Source organism: Ipomoea triloba, chromosome 1 (genome assembly GCF_003576645.1).
Source record: "Ipomoea triloba cultivar NCNSP0323 chromosome 1, ASM357664v1".
Lineage (NCBI taxonomy): Eukaryota > Viridiplantae > Streptophyta > Magnoliopsida > Solanales > Convolvulaceae > Ipomoea > Ipomoea triloba.
The window spans coordinates 2,948,096-2,964,997 of record NC_044916.1 but is presented as its reverse complement, the minus strand read 5'-3'; the positions used below and the strand labels follow the sequence as shown (position 1 = coordinate 2,964,997).

The window sequence follows — 16,902 nt, the reverse complement described above, 5'->3', positions numbered from 1 at the left end:
AAGTGATTCTTTTATCTTTTAAGCTTAGAATATGCACATTGGAATTTTATGTCTCGAAGCTGAGCTTTTCCTCTCTTTTCTTTATGTGCATTCACTGTCTTGTATTCCCCCTTTTTGTATCCCCTCGTATCTCTTTTCTTCTAAGCTTTGGGGTTTTATATTTGGGAAGAAATATTCCCGTTGTCATTTTGTCCGTTTGGCAGCAGTCCAAATCTGCCAAACAACCCACATTAATTTTTGTCTCCTTCACGTGCTTAGTGGCTTCAATAAAATATTTCTTTGTTCAGGTCTCCATGCTTTGGCCGTTGTAGCTCCACCTTAATTTGTATCCCATGTGCTAGCTTGATCTGAAATCCCACTTGAAGTCTTCCATAAAAATATTCCACTCCATAATTCCCGTATGGTGTCTTGCATGATAGAAAGACTTTGTCTTCATGCTTGATTTAATATTCTTTCCACTATCTTGAGCCCATCTTTCTTGAATAATATTCATGCCCATTCTTCATCTTTAGCTTTCTCCTGATCACTTTGAATTTTATTTGAACTTTTCAAATAAAATATTGTCACCCATATACCTTTTCCCATGTGACATCTTCCAAGTGTATAATTAATTCCTTAGTTGAATCTTGAATGGCTTTTTTTACCTCTCGCAACTTCTTCTTCCAAAAGTCTTCTTGCTAGAATAATACTCATTGAACCAATTTCATCTGAGTATTTTTCGTGATTACTGTAGAAAGTACTATTCACTCTCGAGTACGCAATTTCACTGTAGCATCGAGTTTTCATCTCTTGTGATTAACCTCTCGATCGATCTCTCGAACTCTCGATCTCTCGAATTCACTGTAGCAATAGTACTGAGCATCTCTCGAAAATTTGATGTCTCGCAGCCATTTTGATCCACCTCTCACGAGTCTTTTGGCTTTCCAATTCACCTCTCGTGAGTTATATCCTTCTTCTATGACATCCAAACTCCTTTCCATCACCTCTCGTGGATTTTTATGTTCTTCTTTGGCCTCAAAACTCCGTTCAAAAACGTCTCCTGCGGATGGTACTGTAGCACCTCTCGAATTACTGTAGCATCTCTCGAAGTACTGTAGCAGCGCGAACTTGATGTCTTGCAACCATTTTAATCTACCTCTCACGAGTACTTTGGCTTTCCAATCCACCTCTCGTGGATCATATCCTTATTCTATGACATCCAAACTCCTTTTCCATCCTCCTCTCATGGATTATTGTCTTCTTCTTCGGCCTCAAAACTTCGTTCAAAAGTGCCTCTTGCGAATGGTGCTGTAGCATCTCTCGAAGTTACTGTAGCAGTTTACTGAACCTTACTGTAGCAGTTTACTGAACTTGATGTTTCTTCATTTTCTTCTTTTGGAGACTAATAATTACAAATAAATTCTAACACATTTTTGGTATCATCAAAACCTAATTACAAACATTCCCAACACAAAGAATATCCATTACAGTTAATACTATCATAAATGGGGAAGATCATGAGATAGTCTGGATAATACTTTTTTTTCTTTACTTTTATTTCTGACAGACTTGTTTTACTTTTTTTTTTTTCCTTTCTCTTTTTTGCTCTTTTTTCTCTCTCTTCTCTCTCAAATGGACTGACAAAAACCCTTAAGAGAAAACCGGATTTTCTCTTAACCACAATCGCAATCAAAATCCTCACGAAGACCAATAGATTGTCAAGCAAATGAGTCAAAATAACAATAGAGTAACATATAACAAGTAGCTAGAGACGTAACCATTTAATATTGTAGTCCATGAACCTAACGATTCTTTTTGTCGACCGAAAGACACAAGACTTCCTCACGTAAATGATAATATAATCCCACTTGCTTAGAAAGTTTGAAGGACTGCGTTAGACAATTACGACCAATATTGCCAATGACATTAGCGCTGATTTGAATGTAACATATCTTTAAAGAATTATTCTATTACAATGTAATATTTGTTTATAATTATTTTACTAAGTACAAAAAGTCAATACAATCTCACTGAAAATGAAATCTAACCTCCATATGAGAGAGTCATTTTATGCCACTAGATCACAAAGTCATTGTATCCAATTATTATTAACTCTGGGTAACTATCTTGGATCCAGCTCTGAAATGGAAGCTTCATTCACAGACAATGGTAGTGACTTGCTTATGGACAGATCACCCTCTTGTCCTGCTAAAATCATCTGACTTCCACCATTGAAATACGCAGGTGGATTAGGTGATCGCCATGAAGAAGAATGACTATTTAGCATCAGCATAACGTTCGCCATTGTTGGCCTATCTTCCACCTCTTCTTGGACACACAACAGCCCAACTCGGATACATTGGATCACTTCATTTCTCGAATACAAACCTCCAAGACTTTGATCCACCACCTCTAATGCTCTGTCCTCCCTCCAATGTTTCCAAGCCTGCAACATTAATTAATTACCACTTAGCTTCTTCCATCTTCAAACCAGAACAAAATGTGCTTTAATTGAATATACACTTTCAGTTTTTGTTATATATACTCACATAGCTAAGAAGATCTTGAGCTCCACTTGATTCCATGGAAAAAGAGGTGTTTTTCTTTCCAGTTATAATCTCCAAGAGTAGAACTCCAAAACTGAAGACATCAGACTTCACAGAGAACAAACCATACAAAGCATATTCTGGAGGCATGTAACCACTGAAGACCATAACATAAAGAAAGGATTTAATCAAACAAGAACAACTACTGTTCTAAGTTTCTTTAGGAAGAATGGTGAAATTTAAATTAAAACTTACTATGTTCCGATAACTCTATTTGTATTTGCTTGGGTTTGATCTACCATAAATATTCTTGCCAAACCAAAATCGGATATTTTTGCGTTCATATCTCCATCTAATAATATGTTACTTGCTTTAAGATCCCGATGTATAATTTTAAGACGGGAATCTTCATGAAGATAAAGGAGTCCACGAGCTATTCCTTCTATAATCTTGTAACGAGTGGACCAATTCAATAGTTGTTTCTTCTCAGCATCTGCATAACAATTAACAGAATTTATGTCCCAAAGTCTGATCTGCAGGCTATTATTTTGATCTCTATACTTCAATCAATAAAATCCATGATGGTAAAGAGAAGCTATTTTATAATTTGGTAAATTGTAACTAACCAAATAAAAAGTAGTCAAGACTTTTGTTGGGAACAAATTCATAAATAAGTATCTTTTCTTCTCCCTGCAAGCAAAATCCCAACACCCTTACTAAACTTCTATGCTGAAGCTTAGCCACCAATGCTACCTCATTCTTGAATTCTTCAACTCCCTGTGTTGAACTCTTTGATAGCCTCTTCACGGCTACCTCTTGCCCAGTGGGAAGCCTTCCCTGAATATACCACCAATATAATTATCCTTACCGAACAATTAAAATCCATAATTGACATCCAATGTAATTTAATACATCGAAAGACTAAATTAGAATTTACCTTGTAAACAGCACCGTATCCACCTTCACCAATCTTATTATTAGGGGAAAAGTAATTTGTGATAGCTTCAATAGTACTAAATTCGAATTGAACGGATTCCTCTATTAGAATTTCATTCATGTCTACACACATAAAATTGACAAAATTACTAACAAGAACAGATATATATTGAATTCCCAAGAAATATTGTAGTATATATATTACCAGTAGTTGTCTCCTTCACATGAGAAAGGTCCTTCTTTGCTCTTCTCTTTTTCAAGAAACAGAAGCACAAAACGAAGAGTAATACCCCCGTGACTGACGCTACAGAGGCTGCAATAATCACTTTTCCTTTATTCCCTGCATGAACAAGATTACTATTATTATTATTTTTTAATTCACGAGGTGTTCTGTGTCTTTCTCCGTTTGTCTTATAGTCCAGGTCCACTCGACTAATCCCGTCTCGCTCCGGGAGGCACCGGTGCTGGTCCAGGAGAAATTGTTCCTTATTGGAATCAAACTCGGATTACTGAATGTTTGCATATTTAATTTCCATTATGTATACTGCATTCAATGGTTTGTTAAAGAATTGAATATACCTTTGGTGCTAGAGGAATTGGGAAGCGTAGTTGATGGTGGAGGGGGATTGTTAGGCGGCGGTGCCGGCGGTGCTGCCTCGGCGGAGTGATTGTAGAAGGGGAAAAGCTCATACCTAATGTTACAGCTTGGGTACACAGCTTGAGCCCCCACGGCTCCATAACAGCAACGAGGCAGCAATGCAATAACATTTCTGAAGCATATCTGACAGTCTGAGACAGAAAGGTCAGGGGTACACTGTCCAAGAGCGTACACCCTCTCAAACGCGCTAAAATTAGCTTCCAACACTGCAAATTTCTTGGCAGACCCACTTGACGCCGCCTGAGTGGTTACCTGATCCAACACGTTCCCCACCAACTTCATGTACTCATTCGGTTGAGTGTCGTTCCTGTTTCTCTTCGTAAACGAGGTCGTCTGGTCCAATATCCCCAACATCGACTTCTCCGAGTATCGCAACATGCACTTACCGTACCAAATCATGGCGGTCTTCCCATAGCTGCAAAGCTCCAATATCTTTTCACGGGCAACTCCAATGCAGCCGCCGCAAACGTCCGGGGCGACGTCGCCCCGGCACAAGAACAAGCCGTACACGGTGTCGTTGGAACCGACGGTGGTGTAGTAGAAACCATTAGTATTGTCTCTGGTGGCATTGGAATAAAGATTGGAGAGAAGAGAATCGAGGTTGGCTTTATATGTGCTGTTAGGAGTGTATGAAGTTGTATTTGGGCAATAATATGTCGGATCAGAATCACCTTTGGTGATGAGGCTCATGAACAAGCAAAACCAAATCAAGATCAGATGCGGCATGGTTGTACGTTTTATTTAATGTCTATCACAATCAAGTATATATGGTGAAGATTTGAAGATGCATGATATGGTTGTATTATTTTAATGCTTTAGGAACCGCGTGAATAGGACTACTTGAGGTTGGTCAAATGTAAGTTCTTCGTTGTACATTATAGAATATTCACAACTCCTAGAATATTTATAGAAAGAATATAATGTTATTTAATTTGGTAAAGTGGAAGCAAGTTTTTTTTTTTTTTTTGGTATTTTCACATTAGTGGGGTAGTCCAAATTATTTAACCTAATAATTAAAGAATAATGAATAATAATGAAGATAAAATATATGAATGTAAAAACAAGAATGTTAATGGAAAAGGACAAGAATGTTGTCTTTAGGAATACTGTAATGTTATTACAAATAGATTGATGATGTCTTAACAAGACAATAACATATACTAAGTTATTTCTCAATCGTCCCCGTAAATAAGGAAATTAGTTATAACAACGTTGACCACTCCCGACTCACTTGACCAAGGCCGAGCCCGGAGTTCAACCAAGGTGACCGTAGCCGAGGCCTAGGCTGAGGCCAAGAACCAAGCTCAGCCTTAGCCTGGGGCCGAAGTCGAGCTCTGGGCTCGACCTTGGAAGCTTGGGGTCGAGGTATGGCTTTGATCATGACATCATTGGTTGAGCACGAGACTTGACCTCGGAGCCCCGAGTCTTGACAACCGAGGTTGAGCAATAATTTAATTATTGCTTTTAGTGACGGGGGATAGCCCCGAGTCTTGACAACCGAGGTTGAGCAATAATTTAATTATTGCTTTTAGTGACGGGGATATGTTATTTTCAAGTGCTTTATAAATTACGTTGGTGCTTAATTCAATTTATTTTATTTTCTGAGATCTATATTTTGATTGAGTACAGAGAATGACAATTTGAAGTTTTAGTTACTTTTCATATCATGCCCTTAAGTTTATTATTATTTTAGTGACACTATAATTGTTTTGCTCTCGACCCATGTGCTTGCCCCAAGTTTATTAATAATATTGTTTCAATAGCAGCACACGGACAGTACAGTAAATGTTGGAGCAATTTGGCCAACTAGTGCATGTACACCAGTCAGCAGCGCACATGGAGTCCGTATACGAGGGAGGAGTTGTAAGTGATGGATTATAAGGGCCAAGATGGCCAGTCTTGGAGCGGTCTACTAGTCATATTTGAACAAGTATTAGTTGTTATATAGTGGATCATGGTTCAATATAATACCATTGTCAAATAAAACTGTAATAGAGTTAAAATGATACTTTAGTGTTATTAAAATGAAATTAATGTGTGTGAAAAATGAAACTAAAATAAGAGTTTAAGCAATAACGTATATTGTCAAATGAAACTGTAAAAAAATTAAAATGATATTTTAGTGTTACTATATAATAAACTAGTGTGTGTGGAAGTGAAACTAAAAAACAGAACTCATATAATAACATATGTTATCAAATGAACATGAGGTTAATTAAAATTATACTTTAGCGTTATTATAATTAAATTAGTGTGTGTGAAAAATGAAAATGAAAAAATAGAGCTTATGCAATAACATATATTGTCAAATGAAATTGTAGTAGAATTAAATTATACTTTAGCGTTATTATAATTAAATTAGTGTGTGTGGAAAATGAAATGAAAAAATAGAGCTTATGCAATAACATATATTGTCAAATGAAATTGTAGTAGAATTAAATGATATTTTAGAGTTGCAATAATGAAATTAATGTGTGTGAAAAATGAAAAAAAAAAAAACATTGCAATATTGTCAAATGAAAATGAAAACATTGTAAGCAGGCAACCTGCTATCAGGTAAAATTGCGTGCATTTGAAGTGTATAGTGGCCTAATTGCACATTTTTTTCGTTCAGTGGCCTAATTGCACTTTTAGGTTACGTTCAGTGGCCAATTTGAACCTTATTCCAAAATTTTATTCTTAATTACATTTGAGCATATAAGTATAACATTTGAGCATATATATATATATATATATGACATTTGCATATTATTTCAACTCAACTCGACCCATCTTATAAATAAGAATATGTGAAACGATCTCACATAAATATGACCCAACATTTATATGGAAGGTGCACAATTATCAATCTCTGCTCTGCTGTATGATTCGTGTGAATTGCGAATGATTCATTTGTGCTGTAAGTTTGTTATAAATTATATTCTTGTTGCGTCGAAAAACTTAAATCCCACAGTTTTGAAATTAAGAAAAAATAGACTGAAAGACAATACTCAATCGGCCACCTTTTCAGTCTGACGAGCTTTGCATGTTGTTAGTGGACTAACAATATCTTTTGTCCGAACTATCACAATCAAATTCGTAAGATTATTGATTTAATAACTATAAGGTATTAAGCATTAGTATTTATTCCTTTGTTTAGTCTGTTGATTAAGTTTGAGTTGTTTTTTTTTTTTTTTGAGTGCTACTGACTCTGTTATAATGTAATATCTGTTCATAGCTACTTTCTCAACTTAATGAAGTACAAGGAGTCAACAGTTGCCTCCCCTGAAGCTCGAATCGAGAGAGTGTTAACCGGGACACCGGATGCCACTAGACCACAAGGTCTTTGGCAAGTTTGAGTTGTTATTAATTCTCCTGTAGATTTGGTCTAGAGTTGTTACTAGCCTCTCCTTTATTTAATACCTTGTGTTGTACAGTGAATTGATATTGGAATACGCATTCTCTCCATTCTTACATGGTATTAAGAGCCATACTCTCACGAGATCTCTAAATTTTTTTTTCTCTCCCTTCATTAATATGGCGATCACATCTTCCACTCCTATCATCCAAATATCCGCCCCGACCAACTTCCCAATCCGCTGATGCGAATTTCCCAATTTGGCGTCGCCAGGTTCACTCAACACTCATTGGTCTTGGCCTATTAAGATATATTGATGGCACTGCTAAAGAGCCCACTGAATTCCTGGATACTACGTTAACAACTAAGAACCCGGCTCATACGGATTGGTTACGGCAAGATCATATTATTCTTGCTGCCCTGCTTGGTAGTTGCGCAGAAACAATCCAACCGGTTATATCCTCTGCCACCACAGCGGCAGACGCATGGTCTCGCCTTACGGCCATCCAAAGACCGAATAATATCTCTCAAAGCAAAAATTCATCCGAAATTCGAGAGGACCCCGATCAAGTTATTTTTTTAATAGACATAACTTATTGATTTTTTTTTTTAAATTTGAATTGATTAATTATAGATAATTTAAACTAATTTATACTATTGCAGTCAAAAAAAATCAAGAAGCGGCGGCTTGTCATTAAAAAAAAAAAATCTTTTTGTCAACTTAAACGGCAGATCGAAGACTTAGTAAATGGTCCCACTAAGTTAGAATGTTTGAAGGGCTGCATAGACAATTAGGCCCCATCGTGCATGGGAAGACTTTGACATTGACAAAGACATCAGTACGTGTTGATTTGGGTGTACAACAAACCTTGAAATAATTATTATTTTTGTTTGACTATGTTAGGAAATTAGCTAGATCATATCCCAAACTAGAATACATTTTTAATTTATAGAAAAATGTAAAACAATAAATAAATCGTGTTCAAACACTTGGGCACCATTTAAGAGGTGGATTAGGTGTCCTCCTTATTGCAGAATGACTATTTAGCATCAACACAACACTTGCCATTGTTGGCCTATCATCAGCCTCTTCTTGGACACACAACAACCCAACATGAATACATTGGATCACTTCATTTCTCGAATACAAACCTCCAAGACTTTGATCCACCATGTCTAATGCTCTGCCCTCCCTCCAATGTTTCCAAGCCTGCAACATTAACCAGTTTCATTAAAATGTGCTTTAACAGAGATTTTCAGTTTTTGTTATGAATTTTAATTTATAATATACTCACATAGCTAAGAAGATCTTGAGCTTTAGTTGATTGCGTAGACAAAGAACTGTTTTTCTTTCCAGTTATAATCTCCAATAGTAGAACTCCAAAGCTGAAAACGTCAAACTTCATAGAGAGCAAGCCATGTAAAGCGTATTTAGAAGACACGTAACCACTGAAAATCATAGCATTAATAAAGGATTTAATTAAACAAGAACAACTACAATTCTAAGCTTCTTTAGCAAGAATGGTTAATGGTACTTCTAGAGATGATAAATTGAGTAGATAGTTGAGGTTACATGCATTATTTATCTGTGAAAATTAAAACTTACTGTGTTCTGATAGCTTTACTTGTATTTATTTGGGTTTGATCTGCCATAAAAATGCTTGCCAGGCCACAATTGGATATTTTTGGATTCATATCTCCGTCTAATAGTACGTTGCTTGCTTTCAAGTCATGATGTACGATTTTGAAACGCGAATCTTCATGAAGATAAAGGAGCCCCCGAGCTATTCCTCCTATGATCTTGTAACGAGTGGGCCAATTCAATAGCTGCTTCTTTTCTGGATCAGCATAATAGTCAACAAGATTTAAACCCTCAAGTCAGATTACTATTTTGATAATTTGATCTCTCTACATCAATAAAATCCATAATTGAAAAAAAAAAAATTAAATTTGCAGTCTAAAACTAACCAAATAAGAAGTAGTCAAGACTTTTGTTAGGAATAAATTCATAGATGAGTATCTTTTCTTCTCTTTGCAAGCAAAAACCCAGCAGTCTTACTAAATTTCTATGATGAAGCTTGGTAATCAATGCAATCTCATTTTTGAAGTCTACATCTCCTTTCGTTGAACTCCTTGACAGCCTCTTTACCGCTACCTCTAACCCGTCGGGATGCCTTCCCTGAGCACCATGAATATGTATAATATAATTATCAGTGAACAATTAGAATTCATTAATCTAAAATCAAAATCCAACGTTGCACATTGAAAGACTAGACTTTGCCTTGTAAATAGCACCATATCCATCTTCACCAATCTTATTATTACGGGAGAAGCAATTCGTGATAGCTTCAATAATACTAAAATCATATTTTACGGACTCCTCTGTTGCAATTTCACTCATGCCTACACAAATATATAAATGGTAAAAGAATTATTATTACTAACAAAAACAGATGATAGATGAAAGATAATCACAAGCAAGCAATCAAGGTGGGATTGCATTATATTACCAGTAGTAGTCTCGTTCACATTAGAATGGGATTTCTTTGCTCTTTTCACTTTCAAGAAACAGAAGCATAAAACAAAAAGTAATATCCCAGTGATTGACACAACAGAGGCTGCAATAATCACTTTTCTTTTATTCCCTGCGTGAATAGATCCAAAGATTATGGATTATAGAAACTCTTAGCTATGTGTTAGGATCAAGCTCAACTTTATTTTCTTATAATTGTATAACAACCATCCAGCACCACGTATCGATGGCAGGATGCTGGAATCAATTCTCTTACCCCACACAACACTATGACTCTGTTTGGTAATATAGTTAGCTTATGAGTCAATTTTGACTTATTTGATCACTATTAGCTGTTTGACTTAATTGGTTAAATAATCAATATGAGTGTTTCATTAATTAACTTTTTATAATAATTTATTGCCCAAAATACTAAAATTCAAAAAGTTACTCAAAACAGCTTTTTGAGAAAGTCATTTTGGATCAACTATCAGCAAGCAATTAATTTACCAAAACAGTTTTTTACAATCAGCTAATCCTATCAACTAGTTAAATTCACTAATCCAATTAGCTAATAGCTATAAGCTAACAGCTATTTACCAAATACCCATGTATATTGCATTCAATAGTTTGTTAAAGAATCGCCAGATCAAGTTTACCTTTGCTGCTAGCGGAATTGGCAAGCATACTTGGTGGTGGTGGTGGTGGTAGAGAAGGAGGAGGAGGATTGGTCAGAGGCGGAGCCGGTGGTGCCACGGCGGAGAGATTGTAGAAAGGGTAGAGCTCATACCTAACGTTACAGCTTGGGAACACAGCTCTACCACCCACGGCTCCATAACAGCAACGAGGCAGCATTGCAATAACATTTCTGAAACATATCTGACAATCAACGTTAGAAAGGTCCGGGGTACACTGTCCAAGAGCGTACACCCTCTCAAAGGGCCTAAAATTAGCTTCCAACACTGCAAATTTCTTGCCGGAACCATTAGAAGCTCGAGTGACTATCTGATCCAACAAATTCCCCACCAACGTCATGTACGCATTTGGTCGTGTACCGTTATCATCGTTTCTCCATGCTAACCAGACAGATTGGTCTACAATCCCCAACATAGACTTCTCCGAGTAACGCAACATGCAATTATCGTACCAAATAATAGCCGTCTTTTCGTTGGGGCAAAGGTCTAATATCCTTTCACGGGCATATCCAACACAGTCGCCGCAAACGTCCGTGGAGACGTCGCCCCGGCACAAGAACATGCCGTGCACGGTGTCGACTGTGGTGTGGTAGAAACCATTGTCTCGAGTGGCGTTGGAATAAAGATCAGAGAGAAGAGAATGAAGGTTGGTTTTATAGGTGCTGTTAGGAGTGTAAGAAGTTTTGTTTACGCAGTTAAATTGCAGAAGATCAGAGGTACCTTTGGTGATGAGGGTCATCAACAAGCAAAACCAAATCACCATCATCATATCACAGCAAAATACAATAAAATTGATCATAATCAACTATATATATCAGGTGAAGATCAGAATTGAAGATGAAGATGCGCTCATGGTTGTCGTTGGGTTTTATTTTATTTATTTATTTACTGTAGGAACCGCGTGAAGAGGAGTTGATTAGGTTGGTCAAATTAATTGAGTCCTTCTTTGGACTAGAGGTTAGTCAAATTTGATTATATAAATGTGTTCTATTATATGAATTCTCAAATCTTACCGTCTAAGTTTTATTCTCTGATAGATGAAGCAGGATAAGCTACTTTTTTCATATGAATCCCAATACAAATGTCTACGTCATGATTTTGTGTGTAGGAGTAAAGTGTGTAATATGTAATATTACTATAAAGTGCAACCTTTCAAGTCATTTACTTTTCATGATAATGTTAACTAGGAGTACTTAATATTGTTAATTGCTTGGGTGTATTTGTATTGTTGCACTTTATGATGCTAACTTAACTCCATAGTATTATATCTGTCTATCTCTACTTTGTCAACCTATTAAAGCACAAAGAGTCAATATCGTCTCCACTGAGCCTCGATCTCATGACATCCCATATGAGAGAGTCACTACATGTTATCTGAGCACAAGATGTTTGGCAACTCCATAGTATTATTACTTACAAATAAAAGTTCAAGTGTATTTTATATTATTACTCTATGATGTTGTTACTTGTACTTTATAGTCTTATTACTTACACTTCAAAGTTTGAGTTATTTACAGCAATATTTTCACCTTTTTTAATAAATTTCTTATGATATGCCCATTCACCTAGTTCTCTTCTGCATGTAATTAAGTTTTTTTCTTTTCTTTACCTTTTCACTAATTTTTCAACATTGCATGGACACGTAGCACCACACCTCATATAACCCGGAGTAATATAATTCTTTTCGTCAACTTTAAGACTAAAGACTTAGTAAATGATAGGTCCCACAAACTTAGACAATTACACCCCATATTAGCATGACTTTGACATTGACATCAAAAATGAAAAGATAAACTCCTCATTAATTTATCGAGCCGATCGGAGCTGATAATTTATTTGTAATTTAAAATTAGTTATAAAAGAAAGAAAGAAATTCCTTTATTCTATTATACCCTGGTTGCTTAATAAGATAATTGAATCGTGCTCCATCCAACTAAAAGCTTTTTTTTTTTTTAGGTGGCGCGGAGATTCAAATTCATGACCCCATCCAACTAAAGGAGATTTGAACTCATGACCTTTTGCATGGCTCTGATATCAAATTAAATCACGTGCTCCATCCAACTAAAAGCCTAAACTAATAGTTGGACTACACATTTATGTTTATATTATATTTATGCTCACAGAGATGGTGAAAGGATAAATTACATAACTCAGCAATTTTTTAATTAAGTGACAAGATCCTTGCCGGATGCCCACTACATTGGGTGTATACAACAATTCAATCTTGAAAGAATTATTTCTGCGTAATTATCTGGGATACAAATCTGAAATCGTAACTTCATTTATGGACTGATTCACTGTTTCTCCAACCGAAATCCTCTCAATTCCACCATTGAAAAATGCAGGCGGATTAGAAGGTGTTCTCCTTGTAGCAGAAAAGCTATTCAGCATCAACACAACATTCGCCATTGTTGGCCTTTCATCCACATCTTCTTGGACACACAACAACCCAACATTAATACATTGGATCACTTCATCTCTCGAATACAAACCTCTAAGACTTTGATCCACAATAATGTCTAGTGCTCTTTCCTCCCTCCAATGTTTCCAAGCCTGCAACATTCACCACTTTAATGTGTGCTTCAATTCAATAACAGTGATTGTTAGTTTTTGTTGTGGATTTCTAATTTACTCACATAGCTAAGAAGATCTTTAGCTCCAGTTGATTTCATGGACAAAGAACTGTTTCTCTTTCCGGTTATAATCTCCAAGAGTATAACTCCGAAGCTGAAAACATCTGACTTTACAGAGAACAATCCATGCTTAACATACTCGGGAGACATGTAGCCACTGCAAAACCATAATATAAATAAAGGATCTAATCAAACAAGAATGAATTCTAGTTGTTCTAATTTTGTTTAGTAAGAATACATGCATCTCTGAAAATTTAAACTTACTATGTTCCTATAACTTTATTTGTATTTCCTTGAGTTTGATCTGCCATAAAAATTCTTGCCAAGCCAAAGTCAGATATTTTTGAGTTCATATCTTCGTCCAAGAGCACATTGCTTGCTTTCAAATCTCGATGTATAATTTTGAGACGGGAATCTTCATGAAGATAAAGGAGTCCACGGACTATTCCTACTATGATCTTGAAACGAGTGGACCAATTCAATAAACGCTTCTTCTCTGGATCTGCATAATAATTAACAAATTTAAATTTAAGCTCTCCAGTCAGGTTGTTATTTTGATCTCTCAACTTCAATAAAATCCAAAGAGAAAGAAAATGTATTCCCAAGTTCAAAACTAACCAAACAAAAAATAATCAAGACTTTTGTTAGGAACAAATTCATAGACAAGTATCTTTTCTTCTCCCTGCAAGCAAAACCCTAACAATTTTACTAAATTTCTATGTAAAAGCTTGGCAACCAATGCAATCTCGTTCTTGAATTCAACAACTCCTTGAGTTGAACTCCTCAACAATCTCTTCACCGCTACCTCTTGTCCATTGGGAAACCTTCCCTAAACAACAGAAATATATACAATCAATAATAAATAGTAAAATTCATAACTCAAGAATCTGAAATGAACATTGATCTGAATATAATCTTACACGTTGAAAGACAAGACCTGTACATACCTTGTAAACAGAACTACATCCGCCTTCACCAATCTTATTATCCGGAGAGAAATAATTTGTGATAGCCTGAATAGTACTAAAATCATATTGTACTGACTCCTCCGCTGGAATTTCAGTCATGCGATCTGGTACTGCATTACCAGAAGTAGTCCCATTCTCCTTTGCTCTTTTCATTTTCAAGAAATAGAAGCATACGAAGAGTAATATCCCAGTGACTGACACTACACCAACTACAGAGGCTGCAATCACTTTTCCTTTTTTCCCTGCATGAATAGGTTAGTCATAGTTAATCCTCACTCACACATACACTCAAATTAAACAAGCTAATCAAGATTATGTCCAAATAGGATAACCCTAGCCAAGTTAGTCAGGTTGTTGACATGATAACCACAAGGTTACAACTTCGAATACCAGCAAGAGCAGTCTATTACTCTATTGACCTTCTTGATTTGAACGTCAGCTATATATGGGCAATATAGGCTGCTGGTTTACATCCTTGTGGTCCTTTAGCGGTTAGGATCACAAGGCATGATTTACCCAATGCACACCTACCGGTAGTCGCTACTAAAGTTTACCTTTGCTGCTAGTGGAATTGGGGAGCATAGTTGGTGGAAGAGGAGGAGGAGGGTGGATAGGAGACGGTGCCGGTGCTGCCACGGTGGAGAGAGTGTAGAAAGGGTAGAGCTCATACCTAACGTAACAGCTTGGATACACAGCTCTAGCACCTAAGGCTCCAAAACAGCAACCAGGCAGTGTATTGATAGCATTTCTGAAGCATATCTGACAGTCAACGTTAGATAGGTCCGGGGTACACTGTCCAAGAGCGAACACCCTCTCAAACCCGCTAAAATTAGCTTGCGAAACAGCAAATTTCTTGTCAGAGCCACTAGATGCCGGAGAGATTAACTGATCCAACATGTTCCCCACCATCTGCATGTACTCATTTGATCGAGTATTATTATCCGTGTTTTTCATTTTGTACCAGAACGATTGGTCTAGTATCCCCAACATGGCATTCTCCGAGTAACGCAACAGGCACAAATCGTACCAAACCATAGCCGTCTTTCCATTGGCGCAAAACTCCAATATGGTTTTGCGGGCATCTGCAACGCAACGGCCGCAGTCGTGGGTGGAGACGTCGCCCCGGCACAAGAACAAGCCGTGCACGGTGTCGTTGGAAGCGCTGCCGCCGGCGACTGTGGTGTGGTAGAAACCATTATTGTCGTCTCGGGTGGAATTGGAATAAAGATTAGAGAGAAGGGAATCAAGGTTGGCTTTATAGGTGCTTTTAGGAGAGTAAGAATTTGTAGTTAGGCAGAGATATTGTACAGGAAAAATATCAGATCTACCTTTGGTGATGTCGATGAGTCTCATCAAGAAGCAAAACCAAATAATGATGATCATCATTTAGTGAATTAATGAAGATCCATGCAGGGTTAGTTGTTCTATTTATATTATCATCCGTTATATTTAAGCATATAAGTATGACATTTGTGAGTATAAGTATAACATTTACATTTTGATCCAACCCGACCTGACCTGTCTTAGACGGTCTTACACAAATTTGTCATTATTATCATATCTAAATTTTCTTTTTAACTATGTGTAATAAGCTAAGGTGGCAGTTTTAATAATACTAACAAATTAAATATATAGATTTAGAGGCCGGCAAGCTCCCATGTCTCCTTCTTGCTAAGTATCTTTAATAATATTATTAGTCTTCTCAAATTTTATTTATCTATCTATGTAAGAGTGTAACACTGAAAATAAGACTACCTGTCTAGCTTGATGGAATAATAATTACTTTGGAATTTAGTCAATACAGTCAGTCAAGGCAAGAAAAAATATAAATAAGGTCATTTGACCAAGAAAATAGAGGGGATACTTACAACAAATTATCAGGCAAAATGAAAATAAAGACAAAGGAAGAGAACAATTCTGAAAAGTCCATCATTGGAAGACTTTGACTTTTGGCACAAAAATATGTATGTAGCTACGGAGCTCAAAAATACTACATCACCTCTCATTTCTTACTTTTGACTCCTATTTTCTCTCACAAATTTTTTATGTAAACACTTGACCTACATGATAAAATATCCTATCATTATTTGTCGCACCATGGAATAAAACTGAGGGAGTAAAATTTGAAAGTACATGTATTAGAGCTCCTACGAAGCTATCCACAACATAATTCAAGTGATCGATCAATCAATGTTTAGTCTTATTTTCAACGATGGACTAAAGATTCGAACCCCATTACAAATAATAACTATTATATATATTAAAATTAATAAATATAAATTTAATAACTATATCAATCATACATAAAATAATACTTTTCATTCTTAAATTATATAAAAAAAAAATCACCTTTTTTTGTTCCTTAATATGTTTGACGCTTCCATAAAAAATTAGTGAGCAATTTTAGTAATTAACTTCGAAATCCAAACTAATTTGGACGTGCATAACTTCAAAATAAGTTGTGTAGTTTTCATGGAGTTATAGCTTTTTGAGTTGGCTTTCCAATATCACTAGAGTTACCAAAATTAAAACTTCTTACATCAAGTTATTATCAAAATGCCGAACAGATCGGATATTGTTTTGGCCATAAATGGATCGAAACTGTTTACACTTTTTTTTTTTTTTTTTTTTTTTTTGC

At 36.1% G+C, this 16,902-nt stretch overlaps 2 protein-coding genes across 2 annotated transcripts; both read right to left on the bottom strand.

The window, feature by feature from the left end:
* Positions 1–1,884: 1,884 nt before the first annotated feature.
* Positions 1,885–4,894, bottom strand: LOC115999692 (cysteine-rich receptor-like protein kinase 25). Its single transcript, XM_031239565.1, has 7 exons — positions 4,041–4,894; positions 3,667–3,801; positions 3,463–3,584; positions 3,152–3,362; positions 2,781–3,018; positions 2,529–2,682; positions 1,885–2,425 (listed from the first exon to the last, which is right to left on the bottom strand). The coding sequence occupies exons 1-7, from the start codon at positions 4,843–4,845 to the stop codon at positions 2,102–2,104; spliced, it is 1,989 nt and encodes a 662-aa protein (XP_031095425.1). The 5' UTR covers positions 4,846–4,894; the 3' UTR covers positions 1,885–2,101.
* A 3,353-nt stretch (positions 4,895–8,247) lies between these two features.
* Positions 8,248–15,650, bottom strand: LOC116032853. Its single transcript, XM_031275594.1, has 13 exons — positions 14,828–15,650; positions 14,244–14,347; positions 13,915–14,125; positions 13,561–13,798; positions 13,300–13,453; positions 12,962–13,216; positions 10,628–11,468; positions 9,967–10,101; positions 9,733–9,859; positions 9,427–9,630; positions 9,063–9,302; positions 8,752–8,905; positions 8,248–8,666 (listed from the first exon to the last, which is right to left on the bottom strand). Exons 1-13 carry the CDS (start codon positions 15,648–15,650, stop codon positions 8,439–8,441), a joined length of 3,714 nt encoding a protein of 1,237 aa, XP_031131454.1. The 3' UTR covers positions 8,248–8,438.
* Positions 15,651–16,902: the final 1,252 nt, after the last annotated feature.

Coding starts and splice junctions, on each gene's coding strand:
- LOC116032853 (XM_031275594.1), bottom strand. CDS start 15,650: ATGATGATCATCATTATTTGGTTTTGCTTCTTGATGAGACTCATCGAC. Junction 14,126..14,243: donor GATGTAGTTCTGTTTACAAG/GTATGTACAGGT, acceptor TCTGTTGTTTAG/GGAAGGTTTCCCAATGGACA. Junction 13,217..13,299: donor CTAAAGATCTTCTTAGCTAT/GTGAGTAAATTA, acceptor TGAATGTTGCAG/GCTTGGAAACATTGGAGGGA.
- LOC115999692 (XM_031239565.1), bottom strand. CDS start 4,845: ATGCCGCATCTGATCTTGATTTGGTTTTGCTTGTTCATGAGCCTCATC. Junction 3,802..4,040: donor CAATTCCTCTAGCACCAAAG/GTATATTCAATT, acceptor TTGTTCATGCAG/GGAATAAAGGAAAAGTGATT. Junction 3,585..3,666: donor TGTGAAGGAGACAACTACTG/GTAATATATATA, acceptor TTATGTGTGTAG/ACATGAATGAAATTCTAATA.